Here is a 16,828-nt window from a genome sequence, read left to right as displayed (position 1 = left end):
GCAAGTTGAAAATAAAAGATAAATATAAAGTTACTTCATCATGGTTGAACGTTAATAGGTTAACTATTAAAATAATAATATATAAAATATGTATATACACGTGGTGAAGACTTGTGTACATACATATTCTCGGTACAAATCAAACTAAACTCGTCCTTAAGATCCTTTAGAAAGTAATTCTAATAGCACTTTTTTTTAAAGTAAATGTTTTTCTTATTTTTCTATAATTTTAATAAATTTTAATTAATAATTAAAAATTAAAAATATATTAGAAATATGTTAAAAATGTGTTTACTATCATTCTTCTCCTTTGTACAGTTAATTAAGATCACAATATTAGATGTAACCAATGAACTCATCTATGATTCTGTCTGTCAAAGGACATTAATATTGAAACATTTGAAATGTGCAATCTTTAGATCTCTACTCCTCGATCTTCGTTGTGTACTTGGTAGAGTACTTCCAACTAGTTTCAATAAACAATTTAAATAATTTTTAATGTTAGATTACAATAATACGCGCTTTCAGTGTATTAAAATATATCTTGAAATGGCAATAAAACTAGAATGGGATCATAATACTATACCCTCCAATTAATATATAAATAATTTGCTTTCAATGAGCCATGATCATATGCTCCTAGATACAAGTTCTGTGCATAAAGGTGAATACATGGTAGTGATTTCAAATCTTAAGAACACTTTGGAGAAGTGTCCATTGTGTGTTCGTACATATAAATGTGGTTTGTCTAGTCACAATCACATTGATGAATCAATTCTCAATTAGCATCACAAATCAAATAAATCTTTTTAGCAGCAAGGCAACTTAATGAACTCGTTGATCTATCTTTTTTTGTCTTTCTATTACTTTTCACATCTTAAGCTATGAGTTCCCACATATCAATACAAGTAAGGGGGACACAAGTGATTGCCAAAGTAGGATAAAGGAATCCATTGTAATAATTACCCTTCTTTTCTAGTCAAATTTATCACTACCATTTCAGATTATATGATCTTTTTATATTAAATAATTGAAGAACCGTTCATTCTTTTCATACTGTTCTAGTTGCAAATGTAAACCTTAAACCCTAAACCCTAAAATTCTAAAATGCTGTTGCATTTTCAAACGACAAGGTAAAGAAAACTAATAAACATAATACAATTGTATAGTTGTAAAGGATTCTTAGCTTTCTCCAAGCACTTGGAGATGGAACTCAAACTCGAATATACTTGGAAAGGGGAAACACCCAGTGAATATCAAACCAAGGGTGTGTTTTGATGAGTTTCTTCTATAAAAAATTTAGAATATAATGTTCTTTTTTTCAGAAATTACTCATTTTAACTTTTAAGAATTAAAATATGTTTTGAAGCTGTTACTTCAAAAAAATTATCTAATTGTTATGTTTTAGACATATTTTTAATTAAAACAATACAATTGTTATAATAAATTAATTTTATTAAAATACTCGCTTTGTCTCATATTAAATATTATTTAAATATTTTTTTATTTATCTCAAATTTTTATTATTTTAGACTGTAAAAGAATCATAATTACTTTTTGCTAATAATACCTTTAATTATTTATTAAGAATAAATTTTGTCAGCTAATTGTAAAAATATTTTCAAAATTAATTGTAATAATTTTGACAGTGAAAATAAAAACAATTTAATAAAATTAAATTATTTCATTATAATAATTAGTAAAACTAATATTTAAAAAAAAGTGCACACTATTACATTATTTAATACGAAAAAGAAAGAAAGAAGCTTTAAATGGGTAAAGTTAATTTTCCTCTAATAAACAAATAAAACTGTAGTTAGAGAGGGTACATCATGAAAAGTTTTCCATATTAATTACTATCTGTCTTGAGACAGACAAAGCTTTTACTGATCTCAAATCTTACGTTGGTGTTGGAGTTTTTATAGTATAAAAACATCACATTCAAAAGGTTTGATGGCAATGTATAACAAATATGGTTCGCATATAGTTATTATCTACTTAATTAAAAACAAAATTCTCCTTTTTAATTTTTACTTCAAGTTCATATTAATATTTTTTTCAATCGATTGTGACAACTAAATAAATATATCTTAATTGTTTGATTAATAATAATCCACCACAATGATCGAGGCATTAGTTGTCAATGTGAAAATACAGTTTTAGTCAAGATTATTTAATATGGGACTTATAGAACTTTACATGTGCATCGTACCTCCATTTTTAAAATCCTTATGTTCACTGAAAATTCAATGGGAAGATACAGACAATCATGTTTTGTAAACTCACCATGCATGTATTTCAAAACTAATATTACAACTAAAGATTTGACGACATTCAAATCTTCATGACACTGAAGTGCAGAGTCTCACTGCTACTACTGAAAACAATAATAAAACCGCGTAAAGATTAATTAATTAATTAATTAATTAATATAATACTATAATTATAACTATAATTGTAATCACACATATTTAGGTGTGAGGTGTAGCTCACTTTAGTTTGTCGACTTTATTTTTATAGGATCTAATTCTCTAAAATAAAGAGAAATATAAAATTAAAAACAACCATTGATGATTGATGTAAAATTAGTTGTATTCATAAAATAATTTAATTTAAATTAATAACAAAAAAATATTTTATTATTTATAAATATTTATTTTCTTATTTTATGCATTCATTCATTTTTAAAAAATATTTCAATGTGTATCAATGGTGCATGTTAAAAAAAATAAAATAATAAAATAAAACTATTTATTATGTTAAAATCATGACAAATATTTAATACTACATATTTTTTTATGATAATTCAAAATATTTAATGTACTACACTTAATACATTTTAACATGTGTCATTAAATACATGTCTTAAAATAATCGTTTTAGAAAAGCTAAATCCCTTTTATTCAACAGTGACAATGAAGTTTAAACTTAAAATTATAGTTACCCTTTGATTTGTGAGTCGGCTTAATGATTTGGGTTTATCTAATATAATTCTAAAAACATGGATGATGCTAGAATTCAAAAATATTCAAAACCGTGTTATATGGAAAGAGTTAAGATACACCACAGAATTTGGCTACAATATCTTTATATTTGTGAGTCATCTTACTTGTATCTTATGAAAATAATAATATCACGTTTATAACCAGTTTAGGTACGTTTATTTTATTGTAAATTATTGGAATAAAAAATTAATTTTCATATATAATATTCATTTTATTTAATCAATTTGATACTTTATATAATTATTAATGTGAAAAATTTTATTTTTTATAAAAATAATTTAAAATACATAATTAATACAAAATATCTTTTTTATTTTCAAAAATTAAAAATTATTGTTATTATTAAATATTTTTAATATAAGTTATTTTTTATTCTCTTTCTTATTCTTCATCCAAATTAGAAATTATTTTTATTATTCCACATGACCTGTCTTAGATTCAGTTTTTAATTTTCTTTTTTATTATTTATTTCTTAATTTAAAATTTGTTAATTTGATATTAGTTAATATAAAATTTTATCGTTAATTATTTAATTTATAAAATTAATTAAATTTAAAAGAATTATATAATATTATAAAAAAAATTAATTTAATAATACCTGTATAATATATAGAATTGACTAATATATTTATATTTTAAGGGCCGGTTTTAGTTTCGACTTCAGATCATCACAAATGTACTCGTATGACGTTACGTATTACGTATGCACAGTATATATATCCTGCTCATATCGTATGCAAATACATCACACTTTATTAATTTCGTTTTTAAGGACTTGCAGAAAAACAACGTCTGCCATTGCTATGGATCAGTAGAAAATAATTTCAATTTACTAAATTAAAGAGAGTGATCAAATGATTTAAGTAATATTGATAACTGAATCATTCACTTACGATTAGATTACAAGTTCAAATCATGATATAACTTTTTTAAGCAATCGTACACTAATAGATAGTTGATGTTTCATTTTTTAAACAAAATTTTAGACAAAAAACTTTCATTCAAAGTGACACAAAATTTTAGGTAAAAATTATTGTAAATGAATTTCAAATGGAATTCGGATGAAATAAAAACAAAAGGAACATTATAACTTTTTAAAAAGATATTCCAAATTCTTCTAATTTTTCAACAAATTTGAGAAATAAAATTTACTTTAGTTTTTAACATTTATAAAAGTAAATAAAAGATTCCTTATGCTATTTCTTCTAATACACTACATTTTATTAATCTACCATCTTATAGCTTTAATTTTCCTTCCAAAATTTAACTCCAGACATACTTTTTGAAAGTACCTAAAACACTATATTTATGATTTAGCATAAATAAAATTGTACATATAATTTTTAAAAATTATATTACACAGTTTGTTTATTAATAAAATAAAAGGTTTGTCCTATTGAATATGTTTATCAATTGATAAGATGTTGTTTTAAATTAACATATAATCTTAAATTTAAGTTTAAGTAAATTTTTATAAGTCAAATGAAGAACTTTATTATTTATAGTGATATATCTGAGTTGAATATGATTAGTTTTAGTAAAAAAAGATACATGTGATATAAAAAAATATGCTTGAATCAAAAATAGAATAAAGTAAGTGATGGAAATGATGAAAATGCAAAAGCCACCAGCATACAAGTGCCTGCAAGAGTGCATATATGTGTAGAGAAAGAAAATCAAGACAAAGATATACTACAGTGATCCAAAATGGATCTTTCTAGTTGCCTCATTGAGCATTACTGGTAATTAAGTTTACATGATATTCCATGCAACTAGTTAATTAATGACTTGATACAACACATGCTACATGGAGAAATAGCATAAGCTCCTTTCCTAGTTTTGCATAACATGAGAATTCAAATGTTGATTGAATGCATGAAAAAAGTTATGCTCATTTTATTTTTTATTTTTTATTTTTTGGCTTAAAAGAATTAACCTCTAACTTTCGTCTAGAAAATATATTTTTTTAAAAATGTACTCCTAGGTATATATGATACAAAAAATTCATAGTCATGATACTAGCTATGTTTTTGAATCAGCTTTTCCGTGATACAATCAACAAGACCAGGTATACCTGATAGTTCAGTTTTCAAACATGCTTATCAATGTATTAAATGAGAATAAAAAATTTACTTTTAAAAAATTGATGTCTAATTATTTGTCACAAAACACCTTATTTTAAGAGAGAAAAAAAATGATTTTAATTACCGTGATACATAACTTCATAGTCGACATACTATATATATAAAGCACCCTTTCCGTTCCAAAATAAATAAAAAAATTATTCAAAATTATTTGTCACCGAAAAACATTTATTAATTACTTTTTTTTTCAACTTTGCTCTTTTCTTCCTAGATTTAGTACAACTCGATAACTATTATTTTTTAAAAAAATATATAAGATATTAATAACATGTATTCTATATATAGTCATATCTTTGTAATAGAACTTGGTAATTTTTATTCTTATCTTATGTGCATCAACAAGCCGGTAGCAAAATGTGGGCAAAGAAAAGGATAACCTCTTAAAAAATGTTGTGGGTATGAGGATTATGCTGTAGACTTAGATACCAATCGTCATTAATGACGCTTTTAGAGATCCATTATTATAAATTAAGTCAAACATGTGATTTTCCACAGCCAAAATGCTACTCCACCCATCTTATAACAAGCCTCCCCACATGGAATCAAGAATCACAGAACCCTGACCTTTCTTTTTTAGTATGCTTTTGGCCCCACCACTCCACACTTCCAAGCTCTCGCGCACTTTCTGGTGCCTATAAAATCTATGATATCGTTGCAACGTTGAATGATAAGGCCACTTAGAGGGTCTTAGAAGCAAGGCAGAAGAAGCCACACTCTTGTACTTGTGTTTACAGAATCTTATTGTTGGTTGTTTCTAAGGGAAATTTTAGTAAGGGTGGCAAATGGGTGGGGATCAGAAGAGTGATGTTTCCATGGTTGGAAAGAAGAACAAGAGGAATGGTTCTTTTCGGTCCATTTTCATGCATGCCGATGGCATAGATTGGTTTTTCATGATTTTGGGTGTTGTTGGGGCCGTTGGTGATGGCTTAGGCACCCCTCTTGTGTTGTTTATCACTAGCCACATTATGAACAACATTGGTGATTTTTCTGGCAGCATAGGCAGCACTTTCTTGCATAGCATCAATAAGGTTTCTCTCTCTCTCACTAGTTCAACTCGATCACACGCACAAATTATAAATAGATAAATATTATAATAATAATAATAATAATAATAATAATAATAATAACTCATATTTTTACACATTTTTTCTCACATTTATTTTTTTTCTTTTTATCACACCACATATCATATATATCTTTATTTTTTCTTTCTTCTTTTTATTCTCTCGCGTACCCCTTCTGACACCCCGTCTTCAGGAATCAAAGAATCATCTCCAGAAATAAAGGGGGGGGGGTGTTAATTATTTGATTTGGCTTTATTGATTTGTGAAATTGTGATGCAGAATGCCAAGGTCTTGTTATATTTGGCTTGTGGGTCCTTTGTGGCTTGTTTCCTTGGTGAGTTTCACTTTTGTAATGATTTTGACTTTGACTTAGCTTTCATTTGTATGATATAAAACTATTAACATTGTACTGCTTTCACTTTGGGGGATTTTAGAGGGTTATTGTTGGACAAGAACAGGTGAAAGACAAGCCGCAAGAATGAGAGCAAGGTATTTAAAAGCAGTGCTAAGACAAGAGGTTGCATACTTTGATTTGCATGTCACAAGCACATCTGAGGTCATCACCAGCGTCTCTAATGACAGCCTCGTAATTCAAGACGTTCTTAGTGAAAAGGTGTAAAAAAAAGCACAACTTTTTTTTTTTTATGAAGTTACTACAAATTTGATATCAACAAAGCTTAAATCAATTTTTTTACATCCTTGTCACAATTTTTTTTTTATGCACTTGTCACAAGTTCTTTAAATGATACATGATTCATTAATAATATAATGCAAGGTTTAAAAGCATACTTTTTTACATAACATTATTTAATTTAAGAACTTAATGTTAATACATAAGTGTTGTTTTCTAATTACATTTATGACATTACTAATTTTTTTATTTCAACTTGAAACTAGGTTCCAAATTTTCTTATGAATGCCTCCATGTTTGTTGGAAGCTATATAGTGGCTTTTGCGTTATTATGGAGATTGGCAATTGTGGGGTTCCCTTTTGTGGCTCTGCTAGTGATTCCTGGTTTTATGTATGGGAGGACATTGATGGGGTTGGCGAGCAAGATAAGAGAAGAGTATAATAAGGCTGGTACAATAGCAGAACAAGCAATATCTTCCATTAGAACTGTCTATTCTTTTGTGGGGGAAAGCAAAACTATAGATGCTTTCTCTGATGCTCTACAGGGATCTGTTGAATTGGGGTTGAGACAAGGCTTAGCAAAAGGCTTAGCCATTGGAAGCAATGGTGTTGTCTTTGCTATTTGGGCTTTCATGTCCTATTACGGTAGCAGAATGGTCATGTACCATGGTGGTAAGGGTGGGACTGTATTTGCAGTTGGAGCAGCCATAGCTATCGGTGGATTGTAATTTTACCTACCTTTTACCTCAATTCTTTTGAAAAAACTTTGATAACAATATACTTCTGATGTACCATTTCAAATACATTTTTCATCATTAGCTAAAATTTATTAAAAATTATAAAAGTTACACGAGTCTCACTCGTACTTTTATAATTTTGAATAAACTTCAACTAATTATAAAATCTTTTAAAATAAATATGCTAGAGAGCATACTCTTAGTATTATTTATACAATTCAGGTATTTTTTGTGTTATTTTACAATTAAAACTAAGTTTCACCTTTTTAACTAGGATGACTTTTAATATTGACTTTTTATATCTCAGGTGAAACTTTAATTTTAATTGAATAACAACCTTAAAAATACATAGTATATTTAAGGTTTGTGCTTTTGTAATTGTAAGTTTAAGTGAAACTTTTTTTATACTATTTTCTTTGTGAAACAGGGCATTAGGTGCTGGTTTATCCAACGTTAAGTACTTCTCAGAAGCAAGTACATCAGGAGAACGAATAATGGAAGTAATAAAAAGGGTTCCTAAGATTGATTCTGACAATATGGATGGAGAGATTCTAGAGAATGTTTCAGGAGAAGTGGAATTTGACCAGGTTGAATTTGTATACCCATCAAGGCCAGATAGTGTTATTCTAAATGATTTTTGTGTTAAGATTCCAGCAGGGAAAACAGTGGCCTTAGTTGGAGGGAGTGGCTCAGGAAAATCCACTGTGATAGCACTTTTGCAAAGATTTTATGACCCTATTGAGGGAGAGATACGTCTTGATGGTGTGGCTATTCATAAGTTGCAACTCAAATGGTTGAGATCTCAAATGGGTTTGGTGAGTCAAGAACCTGCTTTGTTTGCAACTAGCATTAAGGAGAATATACTTTTTGGAAGAGAAGATGCCACTGAAGAAGAGGTCATGGAAGCTGCCAAAGCTTCCAATGCTCATAATTTCATTTCACAATTGCCACAAGGTTATGATACTCAGGTTAGTGCCACTTGCCATTACTCTAATATATTAGTAGTTATGTTATTTTCTTTTTATTCTATTTTTTTATTTTTAAATATTTGTGTAGGAACTATTAAAAAAAATTTCCCTCTTAATCATCCTTAAATGACAGCAAGGATAATATAGAGTGACAACATTCATATAACAACATATAAACTTTGTCCTCTTAATGACCCTTAAATATAGCTTTTCACCAATTTTGCCGTAGATCCCATTGAATTTTGACAAGGATATTATGGAGTGACATTAATGATTATTTGATTTGATAATGGCCTACACCCATATGACACGTGTTTATATTAACTAATAATTTTGTATCACAAAGAAAACAACTAATAATTTGGTGGTCCACGTACATAAAGTATATCATCTTTCCATTCTTCCAAATTGCTTACCAGCAAATGGTTTTTAAGAACAGATTCAATGCATAGCCGGCATCTTGACCTTGCTATTTTTTGTTGTTTAATCAAATCATTACCGCATAGCATTTTCTTTCATAACAATATCTTAATACAACTCATGACGATCCAAATTACTAATTGGAAACAAAAACATTATAAAAATAATGTTAAAAAGATACCAAGATTACATACTATATATAGGAATCAATTAAACTTGTACATGAAATATTATTTTATGCTAAAAAAATAGCTACTCCTTACACGTAAGTTAGGACTAATTAAACCAGAAAGAACATGATTCACGTAGTTGAAGCAGTATAAGAAACATTGTTGATTGAATTGTTCCCATTATAATATAATAATTTTATTTAAGAAACTATAACAGCTCACCTGTGCTTTCTGCCGTTAGGAGACAAACTTATGTATCTGCTATTTGTATAATATCAGTTCTCGTGTAATGGTTTTTAAATTTAAAAGTTTTTAAACAAGTAAGTATATTTTTTTTCATATTTTTTTAGAAATAATTTTAAAAATTATTTTTTTCTTAGTCAAAAAGCCACTAATACATATCTAGTTATTTAACAAAAATGCAAAATAACTTAAGCCAAATATAGAAGGATATCAGTCATTGACTATCACTAAATAAATAAACAATGACTTACACCCTTTCCACATGTTCTCTGCCTCTACCATGAATATGCAATTGATTAATAAACTTATTCCGCCCCTTCTATTATTATATAATTCATGACAACATTTTCTAATAATTAATCATTCGATAGAACCTGTCCCACATACTACTGAATCTCATATAAATATAATGTTGCCAATATATTAGCATTAGTGAGCATAATCTTAGCTTTAGTGTGCTCTTAATTGTTTTTTTTTTTTTAGATTTTACTTTTAGTTTTTCAAAAAAATTATTTTTTAACTCAATGTTTTTTATCTTTAAAGATGCGTAACTTACTAAAAGACTAATATATATTAACTTTTTATGGACTCCATTATCATTAGGTAATAAAATCATTAGGAAATAAAAGCATTGAATTTTTAAAAAGTAAAACAAAATAATAAGAAACTAAAATCAAAATTTTACAAAAAAACATATTTAAATCGCATATTATTTATGTAAAAAGAATTATAATGGATTAATAATGTATTAGCCTATAGCACACTTATAGGTTAAATACATTAAGATGCTACAAGAGTATTTCCTTTGTTACCTTAAAACATTCATTGATTGTAAAATGCTTTCGTAATAAGATGAAATTTACTCTAATTAACTATCATTTCATGGTTACAGGTTGGAGAGAGAGGTGTTCAAATGTCAGGGGGACAAAAACAAAGAATTGCTATAGCACGAGCAATAATAAAAAAGCCAAGAATTCTTTTGTTAGATGAAGCAACAAGTGCACTAGATTCTGAATCTGAAAGAGTTGTGCAAGAAGCTTTAGACAAAGCAACAATAGGACGCACAACCATTATCATTGCACATCGATTATCCACCATTAGAAATGCAAATGAGATTGCTGTTATGCAAAGTGGGAAGATCATGGAGATGGGATCACACCACGAACTTATCCAAAATGAAAATGGTCTTTACACTTCACTAGTTCGCCTCCAACAAACTGAAAAACCAAAAAATGAACAACAGGATACGCTTTCTCACTCTCATCCTTCATCTATATCAAACAAAGACAATCACAACACAAGTAGTCGAAGACTATCTCTTGTAAGTCGATCTAGCTCAGCTAACTCAATAGCTCGTGTTTCACTTGGTGGTGATGATCTTGCTGACGATATTGTAGAAGATAAAAAGCTACCAGTTCCCTCATTTCGAAGGTTACTAGCATTAAACATTCCTGAGTGGAAGCAAGCATGTTTAGGGTGTTTTAATGCAATCTTGTTTGGTGCAATTCAGCCTGTGTATGCATTTGCAATGGGGTCAATGATATCTGTTTATTTTCTCACTGATCATGATGAGATAAAAAAGAAAACGAGGATATATTCACTTTGTTTCTTAGGGTTGTCTATATTCTCATTGGTTGTTAATATCTTCCAACATTATAATTTTGCTTACATGGGAGAGTACTTAACTAAAAGGGTTAGAGAACGAATGCTTTCCAAGATACTCACTTTTGAAGTTGGATGGTTTGATCAAGATGAAAATTCCACAGGTGCTGTTTGCTCTAGACTTGCAAAGGAAGCCAATGTGGTATGTATTAGTTATTACTTATTATTTTTGCTTAAATGTTTTATGCACTATTGCACATTTTGCATTTTTGTTTTGTACATACTATATAAAGGAAAAATAAAATAAAACAATGCAATGTGTGAGATTCTTTCGATTAGCACCAAAATTGCAAAATTATGAGGTTTTGTGGAGGTTGAGGTTGTCTTATGGTTTGCAAATTTCCTTTCATTGTCTTTCATTTTAACTGAAAATGGCCATTTTCATAATAGTATTTTATTTTTTTTTAGTCATTGTATTGTAATTGTCATATAATAGGTTATGTATCTATCTATCTATAACTAAAATTTAACCTGTGCCTTGTGATTTCTGACTTAATTCTTGGCATTTGTTTTTACAATTTTGTTTTCACCTATGCTATTTCACATCACAGGTAAGGTCTTTAGTGGGAGATAGAATGGCTCTAGTGGTGCAAACTATTTCTGCTGTGGTGATAGCTTTCACTATGGGCCTAATCATTGCATGGAGGCTTGCCATTGTTATGATAGCTGTTCAACCCATTATCATAGCCTGCTTCTACACAAGACGTGTTCTTCTTAAAAGCATGTCTAGTAAGGCCATTAAGGCCCAAGATGAAAGTAGCAAGATAGCTGCTGAAGCTGTTTCGAACCTTCGAACAATAACTGCCTTTTCCTCCCAAGATAGGATCCTCAAAATGCTTGAAAAGGCCCAAGAAGGCCCAAGTCATGAAAGCATTCGACAATCATGGTTTGCAGGCGTTGGGCTTGCATGTTCCCAAAGCCTCACATTTTGCACCTGGGCATTGGACTTTTGGTACGGTGGAAAGCTTGTTTTTCACGGGTACATCAGTGGAAAAGCATTATTTGAGACTTTTATGATCTTAGTAAGCACAGGTAGGGTTATTGCAGATGCTGGTAGCATGACTAATGACCTTGCCAAAGGAGCTGATGCTGTGGGCTCAGTTTTTGCAATCCTAGATAGGTACACAAAAATTGAGCCTGATGATATTGATGGGTACAAGCCCAAAAAATTAATAGGAAAGATAGAACTTCATGATGTCCATTTTGCATACCCTGCTAGACCTGATGTAATGATTTTCCAAGGATTCTCAATCAAAATTGATGCAGGCAAATCGACAGCATTGGTAGGACAAAGTGGTTCAGGCAAATCAACAATCATTGGCTTAATAGAGAGATTCTATGACCCACTAAAAGGGATTGTGACCATAGATGGTAGAGACATAAAATCATATAATCTTAGGTCACTAAGGAAGCACATTGCTCTTGTAAGTCAAGAACCAACATTGTTTAGTGGGACCATAAGGGAAAATATTGCCTATGGAGCATCTAATAAGATTGATGAAGCTGAGATCATAGAAGCATCAAGGGCAGCCAATGCTCATGATTTCATTGCAAGCCTAAAGGATGGTTATGACACACAATGTGGAGATAGAGGAGTACAACTCTCTGGAGGTCAAAAGCAAAGAATTGCAATAGCTAGAGCCATATTGAAGAACCCAGAGGTGTTACTGCTTGATGAAGCCACTAGTGCCCTTGATAGCCAATCAGAGAAATTGGTGCAAGATGCTTTAGAAAGGGTCATGGTGGGGAGGACCAGTGTAGTGGTAGCTCATAGGTTGAGCACAATACAAAATTGTGATCTAATTGCTGTGTTAGACAAGGGAAAGGTGGTGGAAAAAGGGACTCACTCATCTTTATTGGCAGAAGGACCAAGTGGAGCTTATTACTCTTTGGTCAGTCTTCAAAGAAGACCAACCAATATGATTAGTAATTCTACACAAGAAATTAGCTAACCGCACCAAGTTGCCACATCTATTTGAGATAACCATAAAACCTCTTTTTTGGGTTTGAGGGAAGATAACCAAAGAAGAATGATAAGGCTATCATGGTAATCAGTGAAAGGTAAAGTAAGCAAAAAAGAAGGAAAAGGAGAACCTGTGTGATAGTTGTTATCTCCCCAAACTTATTAAAATTTCCATGTTACATGTTTATATTGTATGATAATTATATTTTTATTTGGCTTAGCTATATGTAGTCTTTAGTTTCCACTCATGAAATTAAAATCTCGAGTTTTAATCAAAATCTTGTGTTTGCCATTAAAACTAAGAAAGTTAGGGAAATGAAACTTTTAGGCTATTGCATTAATAGGTCTAGTGCTATTCATGTTTAAAGGTGTGTATAATTAATTACATATAAATGGATAAAAGTTCAACTGTATATGCATGTATGTAATAAAAGTTTAACAAATATATGAAAACTTTTATTATATGACATCACGAGCTCCATTTAGATAATACATTTACGAATGTTTAAATTACATAAAAATTTAATATACATCATTATAAATATTATATAAAATATTTAATACTTAAATTTATTAATATTATATTTTATCAAAATTATTAAATAATATAACTATCTAAGTTTCATCTAAGGCGTGTTACAGCTCACTCAATTAAACCTTTAATACTTTAGATGGGTTCAAAGGCCTTAGTTTAGCAACCAAGCACTTTGTTGAAAATTCTAATGCATATATTTTGTAATTTAAATGCTATGTAGGTTTTATTTTTCATGAACAAGTTGATGGCAACAACTTGAGAAGTGTAATGCATGGTTCACAACAAAAGGAGGGTGATTTGCACAGTTACATGACCCAATGTGTAATAGCCATTCAAAAGGCAACCCACAAATGTTAATGGTTGTTTCAAGTTCGAATTATAACACTGAGTTTCAAATCTTAAAGAGAGAATATCTGAACATAGACGTGTTAAAATAAATGGAAAATAAAATATATGTGAACTTTGCAACCATTAAATAAGATTTGTGCTAATAGCATTAACATGTTGATTATTCTACCAGACAACTTCCCAGACTCGAGACATCCCTTTATTCTTTTATTATTTTTTAATTCTTTTGTTTCATCTAAATACTTTATTTGGTTCTCTTAATCATCTTGTTTAAGTTAAAATTTGTTCGCATCATCTATTGATTAGAGTCAACATTTTGTTTGGGCTTCATATTATAATATGGATTTTAATTGTAGCCCAAACTTTAAATCCACGTTTACAATCAAAATCTGGGCCATGTTGCTTTCATAGCATAATGTTTTGGGCTTCAGGATGTGATAATTCATTAGATTAAGCTCAAATTGGGCCAAATGAATTTTGAACTAGTTTTTAAAATTCTTTTAGGGCATTTGTATATGACTTTAATTTGAGCTTCACTCATTCGGCTGATATGGGATCAGAGGAATAACATATATACAATAAACTATAAAATTAATAATAAAGTATAAACAAATAAATAAAAAAGATAGGAAATAAAAATCATTGAACTTTCATTTTTATATATGCATGTTTTGTTTTTTTATTTACCTTTTATTTAACCGTATGTATTATTTTAGTTGAACTTAGTTGAACAGTGTTACGTGAACATGTTACATATTATATCATTAAGCTTTATTTTTCAATAAAAAATCATTTATTGTTATATTTATTTTTCTTAAAATTTAGAGTTAACGTATTTGAAACTATTTATTGACTCTTTTTTAAAAAAAAAGGGATCACTTTAATAAGGACAACTTGATGGATCATATTTTATAACTTTTAAATTATTATATTTACTTTTTAATTAAGATTATGGGGTTGATTAAGGTTAGACAACTTATCAACTCCTGATTTCTAAAAAGGGACACTTTAACTATGAGAGCTTGATGGACCATGTTTTATACTTTTTAATTTTGTTATTATATTTACTAATTAATGATTTTATTTACCTAAAACAACTTACTTGATTATAATTTTAAAAATTGCATGCAGGTTTTTTTTATTTCACGATTAAAATTAAGGGTTTAGGTTAGCTAAGATATTTTATTTCGACTACAACAACTGAAAGATAACTTTTAGATATAATAAAGCCTGTCAAAACCAAAGATCTAAGAAATAAAATAAAAGATAAACTTCTTTTTGATTTCTTAATTATTTTATATAGAGAATAATTTCTAAGAAGTTTTATATGGATCCAACTATTAATGAATTTTATAATATAGAAATACAACATGCTGAACTTCGATAAAGATATATAAAATGTAGTGATGTTTTTAAAATTAATGTATATTTAAGAAATTGCCAAAGTTTAATTAGCATAAATACTTTGTAAATCCACCCCTGCATACTGGTATACTTGAAAAGTCTCGTATACATGTATATGACACACTACAATACATACTTTAAAAATATAAAGAGACTAAATGTAAAATATTACAAAGTTTATATATAAATTAAAGTGTAAAAATATAATTAAACCTTTTTAAAATAAAATAATGATTCATTGTATTGTAATTCATTATTCAGTTAACAAACGCACCCTTTTATAAGATTGTTGAGTTTCTTAAATTCAAAATATTTACTTAAGTTTGACTAGTGTCAGTGCAAGTGTTTTACTTCATGCATTTTGCAAATCTTGTATAAATTGTTTGAATTTAACTATAATTGTCTTTTTTTATTTATGATAACAAGTTGTTTGTGAGATTCTACAAATGAAACTAAGTATTATATATATTGAAATGTCACGAGTGAAGAAAACATGGAGTGAAAATAGACTAGTCTTGGAAAATAAAAAGATTTATTTCATAATTCTATTTTGTGTTTTTGATTATTTAATCAATATTAAATTATTAGTTGCATGTGTTGTTATGCTTTTGTTTTCGAGTTAGATGGACTTTCATGATTTTTAATTATTTATTTGGCTACTCAGAGAAGAAGATACAAAAACTTCAACTAAGCTTTAGAAATATGTGACTTACGAGTTAGAAATATCTTTCTAATTTATTGTTCCATCTTATTATATATGATTTTCATCTTGTAATAATTAAGTTTCATAACTAATAATAATAATAATATCAACATTAATAATTAAATTCAAATTTAACAGGATTTTTTTGTTCAATGGTCATTCCAACAGGTTAAAAATCTTTTTAAAAAATTATTTTAAAAATTCAATTTAAATGCACTGATAATATAGATATTTTTATTTTAATTAATTAATAATGTAATTTTTTTTATTTTTGTTTAAAAATTTATAAATTAATAATATATTTTACATATACTATATTTTTATTATTTATTGCATGAAATTTTGAATTAAGAAATTTGATTAAGTAATTAAAAATTATATTAAATAAATGTGAGTAATTAATTTTTTTAAAAACAATATCGTGCATAAATTAGAGTATGAAAAATAAAAAAGTAACGAATTCTAAAGAGCAGATGCCTACACGGCAAATAAACCAATGTTGTGCGATAATCCGAATTAAATAAATATCAACTTAACATATCTCTTTTTTCTCCAAATAAAACTTAAAAATACGTATTATTATTTAAAATACACCTGTTATTTTCTTTATTATTATTAAAATAAATTTAAATTCTCTTATATTTTATATTTATAATTTTTCTTACTTATTAAATAAAAATAATAAAAAACCAATAAAAGTTATTATAACTTAATCGATAATTTTAAGTAAATATAATTATATTAAATATTTGAAACGAGAGATCGAAATATTATTTAATTTAAATATAATTATCTTTAATAAAAAATATGTGTGACTCAGGAAAAGATAAA

General features: G+C 28.1%; 1 protein-coding gene across 2 annotated transcripts; it reads left to right on the top strand.

The window, feature by feature from the left end:
* Positions 1-5,911: 5,911 nt before the first annotated feature.
* Positions 5,912-13,099, top strand: LOC113867253 (ABC transporter B family member 15-like). 2 transcript variants are annotated; one of them, XM_027502440.1, is made up of 7 exons: positions 5,912-6,177; positions 6,493-6,547; positions 6,672-6,826; positions 7,111-7,568; positions 8,009-8,549; positions 10,275-11,186; positions 11,596-13,099. In XM_027502440.1, exons 1-7 carry the CDS (start codon positions 5,932-5,934, stop codon positions 12,994-12,996), a joined length of 3,768 nt encoding a protein of 1,255 aa, XP_027358241.1. In that variant the 5' UTR covers positions 5,912-5,931; the 3' UTR covers positions 12,997-13,099. The 2 variants fall into 2 exon arrangements, with proteins under 2 accessions (XP_027358241.1, XP_027358240.1); XM_027502439.1 differs by having other exon boundaries at positions 6,648-6,826.
* Positions 13,100-16,828: the final 3,729 nt, after the last annotated feature.

Source organism: Abrus precatorius, unplaced genomic scaffold (assembly GCF_003935025.1).
Source record: "Abrus precatorius isolate BTA unplaced genomic scaffold, Abrus_2018 Scaffold5, whole genome shotgun sequence".
Lineage (NCBI taxonomy): Eukaryota > Viridiplantae > Streptophyta > Magnoliopsida > Fabales > Fabaceae > Abrus > Abrus precatorius.
The sequence above is the reverse complement of the archived record's forward strand: the minus strand, read 5'-3'. Positions and strand labels throughout refer to the sequence as shown.

Bases quoted from the DNA above. Each gene is read 5' to 3' on its own strand.
- LOC113867253 (XM_027502439.1), top strand. From the start codon at position 5,932: ATGGGTGGGGATCAGAAGAGTGATGTTTCCATGGTTGGAAAGAAGAAC. The intron at 6,548-6,647 runs GTGAGTTTCACT...GGGGGATTTTAG, and splicing joins CTTTGTGGCTTGTTTCCTTG to AGGGTTATTGTTGGACAAGA. The intron at 7,569-8,008 runs GTAATTTTACCT...TTTGTGAAACAG, and splicing joins GCCATAGCTATCGGTGGATT to GGCATTAGGTGCTGGTTTAT.